Genomic DNA, 18,582 nt, shown 5'->3' on the forward strand with positions numbered 1-18,582 from the left:
CACGCTCCGCTGCTGGTGGCCCGGGTTCGGATCCCGGGCGCACACCGACGCACCGCTTCTCCAGCCACGCTGAGGCCGCGTCTCACATACAGCAACTAGAAGGATGCGCAGCGATGACATACAACTATCTACTGGGGCTTTGGGGGGGAAAAGTAAATAAATAAATAAAATCTTTAAAAAAAAAAAAAGGCTGACTTCTTAGGGTTGTCCTTGGGTTGAAATAAACCAGTTTTTAGTCAAGGATTGCGCTTAAGCCCCCCTAGCTAGTTAGATTTTCACTCTTTACTGTTTGATATTTGTGTGATTTAGAGATTATTTTCTAGGGAGATTCAAGGTTTTATCTCCAGTCGTTCCTTGAGCAGGTACACAGTCTTTCAGACCATCGGGTATGAGTGTGCTTGTATTTTCAAGTCTAGATTCTTAGGAGTTGTCCCTGGATCAGAGTAACTTAGTTGTTAGCCAGTTTTTGATCATAGGTTATACTAAAGCCCCTTGAGCGTTATTCGTTGATGGATTTCTGTGTGGCTTTGGGGAATGCTTTTAAGTCTGCCCCAAATCCGACTTCAGTTTCCTCAGATTGGGTACAACCTATTTCATGTATAAAGCCTTCTGGACCCCCATGGTTGAGTGTGATCTTAGGAGGGCCCTTATTTGCTGTCTTTCTCTGGTTCTTTATGCTAATTTTCTGGATGGTCTAATGTTTTGCTTGTTTCTACTATCTTGGAGCTACCAGTCCTGTCTTAATTGGTTGCCACCAAAGTGTTTTTGACAGTGCACTTAGGAATGAACTTCACCAAGCCCTTTTCGAAATAAAGTTAGTCTTCTCAGGCAGAGCTGCTGAGCTCTTTGTTCTTAAGGCCCCCCTGGGCAAAATCTCTGCGCTGCTGCTCTAGAGCTGGGGATGGGGACAGTACCCTGTTTTTCCGGAAGAGACACCTGTACTCTGACAGAGTGCTGGGAGGAGGGAAAGGTATATAGCCCCTTGTTTTTTCAGTGTCTCCCTCCTAGTATGGAACTTCCATTCTACTAACAAACTGAGGAAGGGATGGTGGGGCCCCTTGACTTGTTGTTAGGATGGGAGTCTATGAGTGGGAACTACCATGGCTGAGTAGGACGAGAGTCACTGGAGACCTGACCCTTCTACGGGAAAACTATAGCCTTAGACTAGGAGCTGAGGGGAGAGAGAGTCCTCATGTTTTTGACCACACCCCCCCAAAGGGAAACTTCCATCACTGTATGTGGGAGAGGTGTTGATGGGAGCAGCTCATGGCTCACATGCCGCCCACTCTCACTGTTCTTATTGAGATTTAGTAGATTTTCTTGAGTAAGTTTTTCTCTATTTGATACACGTCTTTATGACAATTTTAAGAGACTTTAAATGGGTGTTTTTCACTTGTGAAATGGTTAATTCACTAGGGAGAAGATCATGGAGTTCTTCACTCTGCTGTTCCAGAAGTTTAGTAGTTCTACCTCCTGTTCTTTTTTTTTTTAATATCCGTCATAATTTTTAGTTTTATTGAATGGTCAAATGATAGTGTCTTTTCATTGTCAGCTCTTTGTGAATTACTGAGCGATTCTTAAGGCCTATTTGCATATTTTCCCTGAATTTTGCCATATAAAATGTTACTGTTTCAGTCTGCTTTGGCCTTTCTTTTTTAATCTTCTTGACCATTTGTAGGTTAAAAAATGTATGTTAAATTCTTCCATTGTGATTGTTTAATACTTTCTTCTTGTAATTTGAACAGAGTTGTTCTTATTCGGTGTGTCTAGGTTGGTTTTGTTATAACTTGAGATTTTACTTTTTAGAGTTATAAAATGATTTTTGTAATTCAATTCCATCTGAATCCTTGTTTTTCAGCAGAAGAGTTGGAATTCATTTACCTGACTAGATGTTAGGCTTTTTTTGGAACTTTGTTCTTGTAAATATTGTTGAATTATGTTATCTGGCACCACAGTGCATAGTGGGAGGAACCTCTTTAGGTTTAAAAAGACATGTGGTCCTATTGAAGTTGGCTAGGTTATGCCTTATTACTGTTCAGAAATTGGTTTCTTTTTAGAAGTGTATCACCTGATTATATATAGTTAGACATTAATTTTTATATACTCAACTTCCAGTCAGCTGATAATTTTATTCATTATACACTGATACTTGTAGATTGCCATTTATATATTTCAGTCTTTCATGAAAGGGTGGTACATCTGTCAGCTATTTTCACTTGGGAAAAGGAACAGATAGATGTCAGTCAAAGTTGCTGGGAGTGTTCATTGGCCGATACCTCTTGGGGGCGTCTCTGACCGCTGTAGCTAAAGTGTCTTCCTCCCAGGCCCAGTATGTCAGGTTGGCAGGGCTGAATGACAGCCCGTGTGGAATTCTTGTGGACAGTTGAAATGGCCTAAACCTTGCTCACTCATGTCAGGCTGTCCTTCATTTCTTGGTCTCTGTATCAAACTCCCTTAGATATACTTACTGTGTAAAAAGACAAACCTCTTTTTACCCCCTTGATACAGGAATCAGTTGAATATTAATGAGGAGGTTTGAAGAGGCGTGGTAGGCTATGTCCTGGCCCCTGGCCTCAGTGCCTGCGAAGATTCTTCCTATCTTGCAGGGTTTTTGAGTCTAAGGAAAACAGTGCCTTGGTGAAATCCTGCTAGGACTATTTATATGTCCTTGTTTATGTTTTCATGTTTGTAAAAATTAGATTACTGTCAGAAAAAAATGAATTCATGTTTTTTTGTTTTTTTGTTTTTTTGTTTTTTTTTTTTTTTTTTTTGGTGAGGAAGACCAGCCCTGAGCTAACATCCATGCTGATCCTCTTCTTTTTGCTGAGGAAGACTGGCCCTGAGCTAATATCCGGCCCATCTTCCTCCATTTTACGTGGGACACCGCCACAGCATGGCCTGACAAGCAGTGTGTAGGTGCGCACCTGGGATCCGAACCGGGGCCGCCAGCAGCGGAGCACGTGCACTTAACCTCTATGCCATGGGGCCGGCCCCTGAATTCATGTTTTAAAGTAAAGTTGGTTGAATATTAAAGCTGATCTTGACTTCCAAAGATAACTGTAAAATTCAGATTCATTTAAAGGACTTCTAAGGTATCTGTTTCATTTTTGTTTTTGTTTCTCTACCCTAAGACTTGCTACATTTGTGATGAACAAGGAAGAGAAAGTAAAGCAGCCACTGGTGCTTGCATGACCTGTAATAAACACGGATGTCGACAGGCTTTCCATGTGACATGGTAAGTATGTTTCCATCATTGTACAGAACTGAAATTGGGAGTTAAAGACTTAGGCACCCAAATATTATGTACAGCAAATTTTATTGGGATAGTTTCTATGTTTAGATTTACTTATTTGTAATGAAGATAAATCTAATAATTGCGTGTATTTACCAGAGTGAATTTTCAATAGGTGAACCCTGGTTCTAATGTCTTATTCAGTTTTACTTTGTTTAAAATATTGGTATTGATTACCTACCCTTTGATGTGTTATTAGGATTAAAAGAGTTGATGTAGGTAAACTTAGTGCAGTGCCTGAAATATGAGTAAGGGTTTAGTGAATGACACTGTTTCTTTGCTGTCTGTGTTTTGAGGGGGGAAAAAAAGCAGTCACCGTCATTCTTAGTATTATAGTGGCTACTTCTTAAAGTTACTTAGATATTTTTTCAGCATAAAATTTCAAGAGCAGAAATTATCCTAAAACAAAATAATAGACAACAGTTCAAAATAGAAGTTTGGAAATAATCCCTGTACTTACTAATTTTAAGAATCAGCTAGGGGCCGGCCCCATGGCTTAGCGGTTACGTGAGTGCGCTCCGCTACTGGCGGCCTGGGTTCAGATCCTGGGCGCGCACTGACGCACCGCTTGTCTGGCCATGCTGAGGTGGCATCCCACATACAGCAACTAGAAGGATGTGCAACTATGACATACAACTATCTACTGGGGCTTTGGGGAGAAAGGAGAAAAAAAAAAGGAGGAGGATTGGCGATAGATGTTAGCTCAGGGCCAGTCTTCCTCAGCAAAAAGAAGAGGATTGGCATGGATGTTAGCTCAGGGCTGATCTTCCTCAAAAAAAAAAAAAAAAGAATCAGCTATATCTAGCAGCCTATATAGGCACATGCTTTATTTACTGAGCTTTTAGTGTGTGGATTTATGAAGTCCATTTTAGATTACTTTTGGAGAATGGAAAAGATTTTTGGTTTTTATAAATTCTCTTAATACTGAACTTAATTTTCCAGAGATGAAATCCTTTTTGGGTATGAGATATATACTAATACTGTAATTTTGGAATGTTAAAAATGGGAGGTCAAATTGACAAGTTGATGATTATAAACTTCAGCATTTTGTGTTTTTAAAAAGTACGAATATCATAACTTTAGGTTTCAATTCCATTTCTTCCGTTGTTTTTGACTGAAAAACACAGCTTATGTTTTTCTTGCTTACTGTACTGTGCTGTGACTTGAAGCATTTTCCTTCTAACAGTATGTGATTTGCATCCATGGACAAATATCATCACATGTCATTTCAGCTCTTTAGAGGCCTGGGCTTTCCATTTGTACCTGTGATACAGATTGAAAGAGTAAAATGAAGTGTTAATTATGGGAGGGAGGGTTTATCTTAAAGAAATTTAATGTCTGTTTGGTGACATAAAACATGCATAATTCTTCATCCTTGTTAGAGATGGATGAAAAGTTTATTTTAAACCATAAATATAACTTAAAAAAAAATCAGTCGCAAGAAATGTACTTGATCACAGCTAGAATAAAACCCTTCTATTTTCCCTTTTTATCTTAGGGAGAGGTAAGATTTTCTTAGAAACCTTACATGCTTGAAAGTGAATTTTAATTTGTTTATACATGTATTGTGGTTTGAAATTTTATTAATATACTTGGCTTTTATTTTCAGTGCTCAGTTTGCTGGACTACTTTGTGAAGAAGAAGGTAATGGTGCAGATAACGTCCAGTACTGTGGATACTGTAAATACCATTTTAGTAAGCTGGTAAGAATTTGTCTTGAATTTACTATTAAAATGATAATTAGTTTTGACAATAGAGTTGAGACTGTTTTATAAAAAGGCATACTAGCCCTTTCTTTCCCCGTGATTTTGGCTTGAGATTAAGTTTGCTTAGCATGTTCTTTATTGGGAATTAAAAGATCCAGTAACTTTAAAAGATTTTGCTTTACCTGAGTTCATTTATAAAGACGAATATTCTAAAATATTCTGATTTAGAATATATATTAATGGGAAAAGTTGGTATACATTTAGTATAAAAACAAATGTGTAAAGGACTCTATAATTTAACGCTATTTTTAGTTAATTTTATTTTTGACATTTGATTATACATTTTGTGATTATCACTTGCTTCTCACCTTTTTGCTTTATTGCTGTTACTCATTTTTTATTTATTTATTTTCATTTTTATTTACTAGGAGATAGTAAAACTGAAACAAGGCTGTTTTGTGACTTTTTGGTTAAAGATCTTGAGACAAATATATGTACAACTTTGGGAAATATTTTAGATTTTGGAAATGTTTAATATTTTACTGTTTCGCAGTAGGATGGATTATTGAGTTAGTGATATTTGATTAACTTATATATTTTGTGTCCATGTTCCTATGAAGGATCAATATTTCTTTAATATCCCAAGTGTTTATTTCTCAGTCTTTAATGATAACAATCAGATATGTATACTGCAAGTTTAAGGCTACTTTGTTTTTCTTTAGTGTCTTTTTTTTTAATTGTTACCTTTCCCTGGTGAATTTCTCTCTTTTTTTTTTGAAAAATAGGTAATATCATTAGGGCCCCTTTTCTCATGAAATGAGCAGCTTATTTTGGTTCATAGATATAAAATACTTAAGAGTGTGTATATATTGTTTGATATTGAAGACTGTGATTTATTTTAATGACTGACAAAGAATATTGAAGTGGTTTAAGAGAAATTTTGAGATAGTAAAATTGAAAATTTTGCTTCCTGGACGTTAAAAGTGTATTGGAATCATTTTCTAAATGAGAGATGATACAGATAAAATATAGAAATAATGAAAATGGATTTTGAAGTTTGTGTAAATAAAGTTTTCTCATGGCTAGTTACTGACATGCTATTATCCCATTTGCTAGTTGTGAAAAAAAGTCTGTTTAATAATTTAATGATTGGATAAGCTCTACATTTGCATGGAATTTGAACATCTTTTATAGTCATTTTTATCTAGTGTAAACTAATTAGTTGTGGTACCACTAAGTTTTAAACACCTCAGATAACTCTCACCATCATACTTTATTATGAAATTCTGTAAATATTTTAAACAGAAATGTGTAATACAGTCAGCCCTCCGTATCCATGGGTGGGTTCTGTTTATGCAGGTTTTGCATCCGTGGATTCAACCAACTGCCGGTCGAAAGGCCTAGGTGGTTGCATCTATGCTGAACATGTACAGACTTTTTTCCTTGTCTTTATTCCTTAAACAGTACAGTACAATGGCTATTTGCATAGTATTTACATTGTATTAGGTATTATAAGTAATCTAGAGATGATTTAAAGTATACGGGAGGATGTGCATAGGTTATATGCAAATACTACACGATATTAACTAAGGGACTTGGGCATCCGCGACTTTTGGTATCTGAGGGGGTCCTGGAACCAATTCCTGTGGATACCGAGGGATGACTGTACTTTTAGTAATGCTTTGAAAAAATGCATGGGTCTAATACTGATATTTCCTTTCATTTTTTTCTTAATGAACTGCAGAGGCAAGTTTTTAGAAAACTGTGTGCCTTAATTCTGAAAGTATGAGATTAAAAGGCTTCTTGCTTTCCCTAGTGGCATAACATAACTCTTCAGATCTTTTCTTTTCTTCTAGTCTTGGCATCTTTCTTCAGTTTGGCATTCCCTATTTTGGTTGAAACTTCTTTTCTTTTTTAAAGCGGACATTGAAAATTATAGTTGATTTCTTTCATGAGGTGGTTTGTGATAAAGTGACAAATAAGCTAATGCTTATTTGAAAATATATTTTCACACATTTTAATAATGTACAAAAATATGGCATTAATGTTAAATTTAGGTTTAGGTTTTCCTTTATAATGCAATAGATAATATATGGATGGTGTCTAAGCTGGATTATATAGTTTGAAATAGTAAGACTTTTTTTTAACTTTAATAGACATTTTTAATACACTTGAATTAGTTTAAGCCTAACAAAAAGATTATTTTAAAAAATTTTATATACATATACATATATGTATATATATTTTCTCTTTTAGAAAAAGAGCAAACGGGGATCTAATAGGTCATATGATCAAAGTTTAAGTGATTCTTCCTCTCACTCTCAGGATAAACATCATGAGAAAGAGAAAAAAGTAAGTGGATTTGTTGTTGCTAAATATGTAGCACACTACTTAATAGAATTTCTTCCTTTTTTAGATAAAATTAAGTCTTAATAGCTGAATGGAGACACTGAAAAACTGCAAGTTTTTAACAAAGAGTATTAAGTCAAAGAGTAGGTTTAAAATAATGCCATATTTGTGAATATGGTTGTACATATTTCAGTGGAAAATTTGAAATACAACTTGATTGAAAGAATGAGAGAGATTTCCTGCATGTGTTACTGTGGTCATCTTGTGAAATCCTTAGGTGACTTCAGCAATAGTAGTTTGTTGCTATATATTATTAACTGGTTATTTCACATGTAAGTAAAAATTTTGTCAGCTTTTTCCCTTTGTAATAGAACAGTTTTGAAGTTCTACATATTCTTGACTGTTCTTTTTTCCCAGTGGTGCTAATGGTTTATTATTATTTTTAATAGGCAGCTGTCTTACCATTTGAGAATATTTTGTCTTTTAATTAAAACACTAAAAGCTTGCCTAATACTAATCTGTCTTTTTCTGACTTACCTGTTTTCTGCTTACATTTTTACTTATTTTAAAGGATATAAGTAATTTATAGTAAACTAATAATAAGTACTGTAGAATCATTCATTGGACATATTGCCAACATAGGAAAAGGATACTACTATGAATTGTTTTTAACAAAGTAAGGATACAGAGTACATCTTCAATTAGAAGAGAATATTACTTTTAAACAGTTGGTATAAACTAGTTTGGAAAATATTTCCACAGATGTGTTAAACTAAATCACCTTACGTTTTCATGTTTGTAAATACTTAGGATTTGGGAATACGATTGAAATGCTAATGTTATTTAAAAACAAATTTGGTTTGAATTTGTATTTGTGCTTTTTTCAAGGTAAATATTTTAAAAACTTAAATTGTTAGTTTTGAGATTAATTTTCCAATTATGAGTGAAATAATAATTATAATTTTATATTCACCTTTAGAGCACTTGCTAGGTTTATATGTTTTGTAGATCTTAGGCAGCAAGTATACATATTCATCGTAATTTCTTTAATAAGGTGGTTTTGTGATAGTGACAATAGTAGTGTTCTGTATTGCTGTCTATTGTTGGATTGCCGATGGAAAAATGACAGATTTGATTTAATTAGCGGTTTTAGTAAGAAGCGCTGTGAAATTTTATTTAAGCTTTTTAACCTGTGAACAATGGATTCTTGGTTAGGGCTCAGTATAAATTATGAAGAGGGAAGTCTTACCATTGATGTTCTTCTGTTCTGCCATTTCAAGAGCATTATCTTGCTTACAGAAGTGTTCACTGTATGATCTTTATCTTAATTTATAACCTGCTGTGTTATTTTTAAAGGACAATTATTAAATGTAGTACAGTGTTTAATAAATACATTGGTGATGACTATATTTATTAATCATTATTTTTTGCTCTAGCAATGAATTAGATTTTTCATTTTATGAGTTTTCTGCGGTTGTTGACTACTAGATTAAAAAACATTGTATTTAGTCAAACTTGCTTAGCTTTAAATTTTAGCAGTTGGTGTTTTCATTAGTATGTAAATACTATTTCGATTTTACTTTTAGCGTATATGAGTTTAGGACAACTTGATTTTTGTTGTCAAACTTAAAATCAGTTTGTGCATTTTATTTTGTAATAACTGAGATTTTCTGATAATCTATAAAGGCTGTAAGATAAACATTCTGTAAATTTTTTATTATTGTTAGACTTGTTTGATTGCCTTGGGAATATTTGGGAAGGGACTTTTTTATTATGGTATGATGTTACATGGTAATATAGCTGAAATGATTGGGTGTTATACACTTTCTTTTTTTCCATTCCTCCTTTTAAGATTTTAACATCCAGTATGGTTGTCTCAAAAATATGCTTATCATATTGTAAAATGTTTCATTGAAAGGTAGCACTCATAATTCATTCAAATTTTAGTATTTTAAAGTACTATATGTTCTGAGCTAAATTTTGGTGATATTATTCTTAAGATATGTTAGCATCACTCTCTCTCTGAATTCTTTTATCTGCCTTCATTCTAGTACATATTTTAAAATACTATGTTTTGTTTTGGGGGGTGGCAAATTAATGCTCAGAGACTGAGACTGTCTTTACCAATAGTTTACAAACACAGGTTCACTGCGGGAATTTCACAAGCCAATAATAGCATACAGGATAATGTCTCTAAGTAAGCCAGTAAAGTAATAACATACTCCAAACGAAAGATTAATCACACTGTTGTTCTAGGCAAGGGAAGATGAAAGAAATAAAGCCCAAATTTAGTTGAGGTGTATCTTTTCTATGAGGTTAGTTCTCAGGAGAAACGCCATAATCAATGGAGAGCTGATGTCCAGCTGCCGGTGCCAGAGTGCGAGTCCCTGTGGCTAGAGCAGGTTGCTAGGGAATGATCACGCAGGTGTTGACAGGCAAAGTGCTCTTCGGTGGGCTGCTGCACTGCTTTTGCCGCTGCCAGTAAAAGAGTTGCCTTTACCAGGGAAGGACTAATGCCCCAGAAGTGTTTGTAGAGCTGTTTAAATCAGCAGAGTCTCCTTGGCCAGACCGAAAACTCTCAAATAAATCCTCACAAACTCTTGATATTTAAAGGCTAAATGTCCCTGCAAAGGGTTCCTGGACCCAATTCCAATGTGTCTGTGTGTGGAGGTTTCCCCACACCAACAAGCAGTTCTTGGGCACCAGCAGGGTGTCTGAGAATTCAACTCAATTCTGACACTATCTACCCAGAGATAGAATCAGGTCCCGCAGGTGAAGGGCTCAGTCCCACAAGACGGCCCTCCAGTTCAGAGGCCAGTCACAAGCCCAAGTTGTTACCTCTGCTTTTGACCTGTCTGCTACAAACTGGAGGTTCCAATAACCTCCTCCTTGGGTTTGATTAATTTGCGAGAATGGCTTATAGAACTCAAGAAAACCTGTTTACCCCCTAGATTACCGATATATTACAAAGGATATTAAAGGATATAAATCCACAGCCAGGTGAAGAGACACGTAGAGCAACTGGTATCTGAAGTGGAGAGTGGTTTTGTGGGACTGAGCCCTTTACCTGTGGAATCTGATTCTTAACAAAGGAGCTTCTGTCCTCGTGGAACTGTAGTGGCACATGGAAGCATTCTGGTTCCCCCTCGTAGAAGCTCTCCTAAAAAGGGAGGGCAACAAGCTGTCCTTTTGGGTTTTTATGGAGGCTTCATTGCATAGCCATGATTGACTAAGTTATTGGCCATGGACAATTGAGTCAACCTCAACCCGGCCCCCTGCCCCCCAGCATGGGGTGGGACTGAAAGTTTCAATTTCCTGGTCACATGGCTGATTCTCCTAGCAACCAGCCCCCACCTGTCCAGAAGTCACCTTCATTAATATAAACAAGATACCCAGTTCACCTTTATGGCCCTGAAGTGTTTTCAGGAACTGAGGACAGGAGACCAAATATTACAACAAAAGATGCTCCCATTGCTCTTCTTGCTCAGGAAATTCCAAGGATTTTGGGAGCTATGAACCAGGAACTGTGGATGAAGACCAAATATATCTGGGAAATATATTTTGGTCATCTGAATGACCAAATGTATGTTTCTTATAAATCACAATATCACAGTCCCCTAGCTATAGTTGCTTCTCCACATGTTCTTATCATAAGCCCCCAGCAGTGCCTGTCATCAGCTGAGCTATTGAGTGCTTATCAACTACTACAGAAGTCAAATGATGACATCTGGACATAGCTAACTTCACTCGTAGATTAAAACAACTTCATTTAAGCCATAAACAAATGGAAAAAACCGACTTCACCTAAGTCATAAACAAGTGGATTTGAAATCATATTAAACTAATACACAACATACCATTTATTAAATTGTAAGTGATGATAATATTTAGTACTAAATATTGTGCTATCCAAATCGCTTATTTAAAAATGAAATCAACAATTTGTAAGTTGACTTTTTATATAATTACAAGAAAATAAAAAATGTATATATAGCCTTTGCTTTTCAGAGGATTTCTGTGTGGCCCAAGATGTGTTAATATTGGTTAGATATTAACTGTGAAATGCCTGCAAAGAGAGAGGAAAAGTTAATGATGAAATACAACTCTGAATAAGGACAGTTTCTATAAAAATTGAAAAACTGGCATATGTTTTTAAAGGAACCAAAGTACATGTTTGAAATGTATTAAAGCTATGTATAGGAGGGGTTTAATTCAATCACAAGATAGTTTGGATTGTGAATTATTGTTTAGAAAGAATATCTTCTAAGACTATTAATATTAATGTTCATTATAAAATAGAATTTTGTTTTAAGCCTAGTGTTCTTATGTTTACAGAAGCACTGCCATAGAGCGAGATGTGGGTAAGGGTTAGGAAATGGAGGGGCATATCAGACATGGCAACATGTGGTTGTATTGGGAGGCTCCCAGCTTCAGGAAGAATTTTTTTCTAAAGGCTAAGTTGTAGGTCATTATTTAGAAATCAGTAATTAATTTATCGCATTGAGATAATCTTGTATCGGTTCATTTGATCCTCAGACTCATCCTCTTCCCACTCATTAATGCCAACTAATCCGTAATGTATCAAAAGTATAGTACCATACTTAAAATAGTTTACAGCCAAGTCACCATTTATCTCCCACCCCATTCCCCAACCCCCTTACTTGCCCTTGGTTCCATTCTGTTATTGATAGCTGGCAACAGATAAAGGAGCTATTGCCAATATAAACACTGTTAGGGTATGGTGGGGTCTGTGGAAGATAGGCTTTTTGGTTAGAGTTTTATGAACCTCAGGGATTGACTGGACTTCCTTTTGTTTAGGACTACTCATCTCTTTGAAGAGAACTGGGTTACTTCTGTGGCCCTCAGAGGAATAAAGCTCTCAATTACAGAGTTGTCATTACTTCTCTGTATCTTTTTTCAAGTTTTCAGCATTGAGAGTTACCTGTCATCCACTTCCCTTTTTTGTACTTCTGGAAATCTTCCATTCAAGTTAAAGTTTTAAGCTTCTACATGTGCAAAGAGTTGAGAGGGCAGGGCTTTTCAGGAACAACAATTTAAATTGTCTGGGTTGTGTGATTGGTGGGGCTGAAGAATCACATGAGATCAGTCTGTCTAGTTAAGGGGCCAGTTCATAAGTTTTGTAAGTAATGCTAGTTTTATCCTCATCCTGGGGTGTTGGGCAGCCAGCCAGAAGGATTAAAATTTTTTTTTAACTTTTGATTTTGCAATAATTTGAGAAACTTTGAGAAAAATTGCAAAAATACTGCACATTATTTCTCTATGCCATTCACCCAGATTCTCAAAATGTTAACATTTTATCACGTTAGCTTTATCATATCCTCCCCTTTTCCACTCCTTTGCTTGCTCTCTTTCTCTCTCACTCTCTATGTATAATCTTTTTCTGAACATTTAGAGACTGAATTACAAATGTAATGCCCCTTTAACCTAAGTACTTTAGTGTATAGTTTTAGTAAAGAGGGGAATTTTCTACGTGATTACAATACAATTATCAAAATTGATAAATTAGCATTGTTACAGAACTATTAGCTAATCTACAGATCCTTTTATTCAAATTTTGCCCACTAATGTCCTCCTTACTAAGGGGGAGGAACTTTTTTTCTGGTCCAGAATCCAATCCAGGATCACATTGCACTTTGTTGTCATGTCTCTTCAGTTTTTCCCAGTGTGGAATATTTCCTCATTCTTTCTTTGTCCTTCATGACCTTAACCTCTCTGAAGCTTTGTTGTTTCAGGTTCTCTCAGACACTGCCTTAGATCTTAACAATGAATTTCACAGCACACGTTTGTTTTTACTCGTTATACAATGGTTTTCTCACAGTGGTCTAGGTTTTATCTTTGTCTGGAAGCCATTCCTTAATTTTAGCATTGTTTGCTGTCTGGAGAGACTGGGAATTTTCAAAACTAGCAAGTCTTGGTTCCTTTTTGTCAGTCCTTCCTAATTTAGTTTATCTCTGTACCCTGCTTTTTAATCTAAATAGCAAAAGATCAGGCTGCACCTTTAACATATTTACCAGAAAATCTCCTTAGTTAAATCATACAGTTCATTAAATACATTTTCTGTTTTCTCTGTTTCCATAGGCAACAATGTTGCTAAACTTCTAGTTACTATATAACAAGAACCCCTTTTCCTTTAATTTTTTTTTTTTTGTGAGGAAGATCAGCTCTGAGCTAACATCCATGCCAATCCTCCTCTTTTTGCTGAGGAAGACTGGCCCTGGGCTAACATCTGTGCCCATCTTCCTCCACTTTATATGGGACGCCGCCACAGCATGGCCTGACAAGCGGTGCATCGGTGTGCGCCTGGGATCCGAACCCGGGCCGCCAGCAGCAGAGCGTGAGCACTTAACCACTACGCCACGGGGTGGCCCCCTTTAATTTTTAATTACGTATTTCTCACTTTGTTTTAATCCCTAGATAGCAGCCTCCTGGAAGGCTGTGACGTTTCTAGTAACAGTCTCTTTTGTGCTCGTTAGGCTCTCATAATTTCCCGACAGCCCTTCCAGTTTCTGCCTACTGCCTAATTCCAAGCAACCCCCACACTTTTAGGTTTTTTTTGTTATAGTAGTAGTATCCCACTTCTTGTAACAAAATCTCTATCAGTTACCTTTTGTAGCATAACAAATCTCTAAAATTTAGTGGCTTAAAACTATAATAAACATTTATTGTCTCATAGTTTCCATGGGTAAGGAATTTGGACTGACCTGGGTATTTCTAGCTCAGGGTCTCTAGCTAGGGACATGAAGCAATTTGTCCAAAGTTATATATTTGGGGGCATAACAGTGAGAGAGCCCAGTTTATATTTTTAAACTTTTGTGCTCTTTCCATATAACTTTTCTTTTGTATATTTCAGAAATGTAGCTATAAGTAGTGAGAGTGTTAATAGTTAATAGGTATAACTTTTCTGAAAAGCTGTTTAACTACTATATTTCATCTAATCTGATTTGCCACTGATTATAAGATACACCTTTATTTTACGTACCACTAAGAAAGAAGAAAAGATGCCAGTAAATATGACACAGGATCATTGTAATATACACAACAATTTTAGAGATTTAAGTAAGTTTCTTAGATTCTGTTAAGTATGGCATGACAAGGAACTTTAAGTTTATATCATTTTACCTAATAAGTATTAGATACAAACTTTAAGATTTATAGATGGTTATTTATCACTATTTAGCCATTTATAGTAGTTAACATTTAGAAATGATATCAATGGCCAATACTAGACGAAAAGTTGTGGCACATCTGTAGAATGGGATATTATGTTGTGCCTCAGTTTCCTCGTTGCATTAAGGTGATTTTAGTACTTAACCTCATAGGGTTGTTGTAAAGTTAAATTTAATACATGTAAAATGCCTTGGCACATATTAAAGTACTTCCTGAAAATCTGGTTGTCTAGGCAGAAAACTTAATAGCATCTTAGTGTTAGTATTATTAATATTATTACATTTAAAATTATGATTTAGAAGACAATGTGCTAAGGGATTTTTAATATAAGTGAAAGATATGATATAAATAATTTACATGCCAGTTTATTTTTACCTTTTTGTTTTAAAAGATTTTAATCTTACAGGAAATTTGCATGAGTAGTACAAAGAACAACTGGATATATTTAACCTAGATTCAACAATTTTTGACATTTTACCACGTTTGATTTATCTTCATTTTTATACATATACATAAAATATATAGACATTTAAAAAAGATCTGTTTATGGCCATTTGAGAATTAGTTGCTCACATTGTGACACTTATCTCTAAATAGCTGGGCATGTATCTTCGGAGAAGGACATTCTTCACATTGCTACAGTGTATCTACTTAGGAAATTTGACATTAATATACTACTACTAGTCTCTAATATACCATATTAGCCCATATCCAAATATCTCCTGTTGCCCCAATAGTGTTATTTATAGCTGCTTTAAAAAGAAATCGATCCAGGATTCAATCAGGTATTAACCATTGCATTTAGTTGTTATGTCTTTTAGTCTCCTTTAATTCAGACAATCCCCAGGTTTTTCTACCTTTCATGACATTAACACTTTTGAAGAGTCTAGACCGGTTGTTTTACAGAATGTCCCTCAACTGGGCTTTGTCTTATTTATTTTCTCCTGATTAGATTCACGTTAAGCCTATTTGATAGAAATACCATTTAAGTCGTGCATTGTTCACAGTGCATCATATCCTTTTTTTTTTATTTTTTAATTTTTTTGCTGTCATCATGTATCCTTTTAGTGGGGTGGTACTTAGAAACCATTTCTGTTTGGAGTGGGTCCCTGTCTAGAAAGGACCTCTGACTGGAAGGTTAATTTGAGACATCACATCAGGCCTTCTTATTGTGGGCCTCTTGCATTTATCCGGTATTGGCAAGTGTAGAACTCTTCCTTGTTTCAGCTGCTGTTCTCAAATTGGCTCTTTGTGCTTTCCTGAGGATGCTGTTGATGATTTTCGGGTTTTCTTGGTGCTTCCTTTCCCCTCACAAATGCTATTACCATGTAGGTCTTGGAGTTGTTTGTTCCAACCTGCTTGTGTTTTGTGGTTCATGGCAATACTTTGACACTTGGTTTTGTTGTAAATGTTATTCCATGAGTTTTTGGTTCTCCTAAGTTGTCTGTCTGTTTTTATGTGGGGATTCAGAGAGATTGAGAAACTGTGCTGCTGCCACCATCTTCCCTTTCTTACTATTTTAATTAATTAATTAATTTTTTTTGTGAGGAAGACCAGCCCTGAGCAGACATCCGATGCCAGTCCTCCTCTTTTTGCTGAGGAAGATTGGCCCTGGGCTAACATCTGTGCCCATCTTCCTCTACTTTATATGGGACGCCGCCACAGCTTGGCTTGAGAAGCTTGACAAGCGGTGCTTTGGTGCGCGCCCGGGATCCAAACCTGCGAACCCCTGGCCGCCGAAGCAGAGCGCGCACACTTAACCGCTGCGCCACTGCACTGGCCCCTAATTTCTTTCTTATTACTTTAAAAGCGTTTTTCTCTATTATTATATCTTTTTTTATTGTCTGTTTATATAGACTATTGATTTTTATATGTTAATTTTGTATTCTACTACCTTATTTTATTGTTGGAGATAGTTTTATCACTGATTCATGTTCTTGATTCACTTAAAATTTTAAAGGAGGAGTTTAGCTTCAAATAATTTTTGACAGAAGTAGTTCAAAGTAATTTTATAAGACTTTAGTGTTTTGCTGAATCCTTTGTGTCATAATAACTATTTTAAAAGCAAGTGGAGGGGCCAGCCCCCCGACATAGTGGTTAAGTGCGCATGCTCCACTGCTGGCGGCCCGGGTTCGGATCCCAGGCGCGCACCAATGCACTGTTGTCAGTCCATGCTGTGGCGGCGTCCCACATAAAGTGGAGGAAGATGGGCATGGATGTTAGCTCAGGGCAAGTCTTCCTCAGCAAAAAAGAGGAGGATTGGCATGGATGTTAGCTCAGGGCTAATCTTACTCACAAAAAAAAAAAAAGCAAGTGGGTTTTTTTTGGTTTGCTTTTCAATTTAAAAATAGGCAATAGCAAACAAACCATTTTCAAACTTTTAGTTGTAGCATTTCAATTAAATGGAGGAATAGATGAAGAAAAAGTATGTAGTGTATAGACAGAATATATTAATATAAGCAATTTGGGGTAGCTCTTCAACCACTTGCACTTCTTCTCTGTATCTTGTTTCACTTCTCTTATGATAATAACATGGACCCTAAGGTTCTCTCTCTGTAGTAGTTCTCCCCTCTTATTTTTTTATTATGGTAAAATACACGTAACATAAAATTTACCATCTTAACCTTTTTTTTTTTGGCTGAGAAAGATTGGCCCTGAGCTAACATCTGTGCCCATTTTCCTCTATTTTGTATGTGGGACACCGCCACAGCATGGCTTGATGAGTGGTGTGTAGGTCCGCGCCCAGGATCCGAACCTGAACCCCAGGTTGCCGCAGCAGAGTGCACGAACTTTAACCACTATGCCACCGGGCCAGCCCCATCATCTTAACCATTTCTACTTGTACAGTTCCGTGGCATTAAATGCTTTCATATTGTTGTTGGACCATCACCACCATCCATCTGCAGAACTCTTTCCATCTTGCAAAATTGAAACTCTGTTAGCCGTTGAACAACAACTCCTCATTGCTCACTCTCCTCCAGCCCCTGGCAATCACCATTCTACTTTCTGTTTCTAGGAATTTGACTACTTTAGATTTCTCGTATAAGTGGAATCATACAGTATTTGTCTTCTTATGACTGGCATTATTTCACTTAGCATACTGTCCTCAAGGTTCATCCATATTGTGGCATATGTCAGAGTTTCTTTCCTTTTTAAGGTTGAATAATATTCTATTGTGTAGGGCCGGCCCCGTGGCTTAGCAGTTAAGTGCGTGCGCTCTGCTGCTGGCGGCCTGGGTTCGGATCCCGGGCATGCACCGACGCACTGCTTCTCCGGCCATGCTGAGGCCACATCCCACATACAGCAACTAGAAGGATGTGTAACTATGACATACAACTTCTATTGGGGCTTTGGGGGGAAAGTAAATAAATAAATAAAATTATAAAAAAAATATTCTATTGTATATATAAACCACATTTTGCTTATTCATTTGTCTGTTGATGGACCACTTGGGTTGCTTCCCTGTTTTAGCTGTTGTGAATAATACTGCCATGAACACGGGTATACAGATATTTTTTCATGATCTTGCTTTCACTTCTCTTGGGTATATACCCAGAACTGTAATTGCTGGATCACATGGTGTTTTTGTGTTTAATTTTTTGTGAGGAAGATCAGCCCTGAGCTAACATCCCATGCTAATCCTCCTCTTTTTGCTGAGGAATACCGGCTCTGAGGTAACATCTATTGCTAATCCTCCTCCTTGTTTTTCCCCAAAGCCCCAGTAGATAGTTGTATGTCATAGTTGCACATCCTTCTAGTTGTTGTATGTGGGACGCGGCCTCAGCATGGCTGGAGAAGCGACGCGTCGGTGTGCGCCCGGGATCCGAACCCAGGCTGCCAGAAGCGGAGCGCACACTTAACTGCTAAGATACGGGGCCGGCCCTGTGTTTAATTTTTTGAGGAACCGTCATACCATTTTCCGCAGGAGCTGTACCATTTTACATTCCCACGAACAAGGGTTTCAGTTGCTCCACATCCTTGCCAACACTTATTTTTTTTTTCTCAGTATTAGTTTTGTACCTTCGTTATAATAAGTTATTTGGTCTT

At 36.6% G+C, this 18,582-nt stretch overlaps 1 protein-coding gene across 14 annotated transcripts in view; it reads left to right on the forward strand.

The window, feature by feature from the left end:
* The window catches only part of MLLT10 (MLLT10 histone lysine methyltransferase DOT1L cofactor), a 269,667-nt gene that overhangs the window by 126,786 nt on the left and 124,299 nt on the right, over positions 1-18,582 (forward strand). For 13 of the 14 annotated variants that reach the window (XR_009216985.1, XM_058532542.1, XM_058532539.1 and 10 more), the window contains 3 exons: positions 3,132-3,235; positions 4,902-4,995; positions 7,255-7,350. Coding sequence is in view for 13 of the 14 variants with exons in the window: in XM_058532542.1 (XP_058388525.1) it covers positions 3,132-3,235; positions 4,902-4,995; positions 7,255-7,350 (294 nt within the window). In the remaining variant the exon portion in view is untranslated. The remainder of the gene's footprint in view (positions 1-3,131; positions 3,236-4,901; positions 4,996-7,254; positions 7,351-18,582) is intronic. The other variant, XM_058532546.1, reaches the window with a different exon arrangement.

This window comes from Diceros bicornis, chromosome 36, assembly GCF_020826845.1.
Source record: "Diceros bicornis minor isolate mBicDic1 chromosome 36, mDicBic1.mat.cur, whole genome shotgun sequence".
Taxonomy (NCBI): Eukaryota; Metazoa; Chordata; class Mammalia; order Perissodactyla; family Rhinocerotidae; genus Diceros; species Diceros bicornis.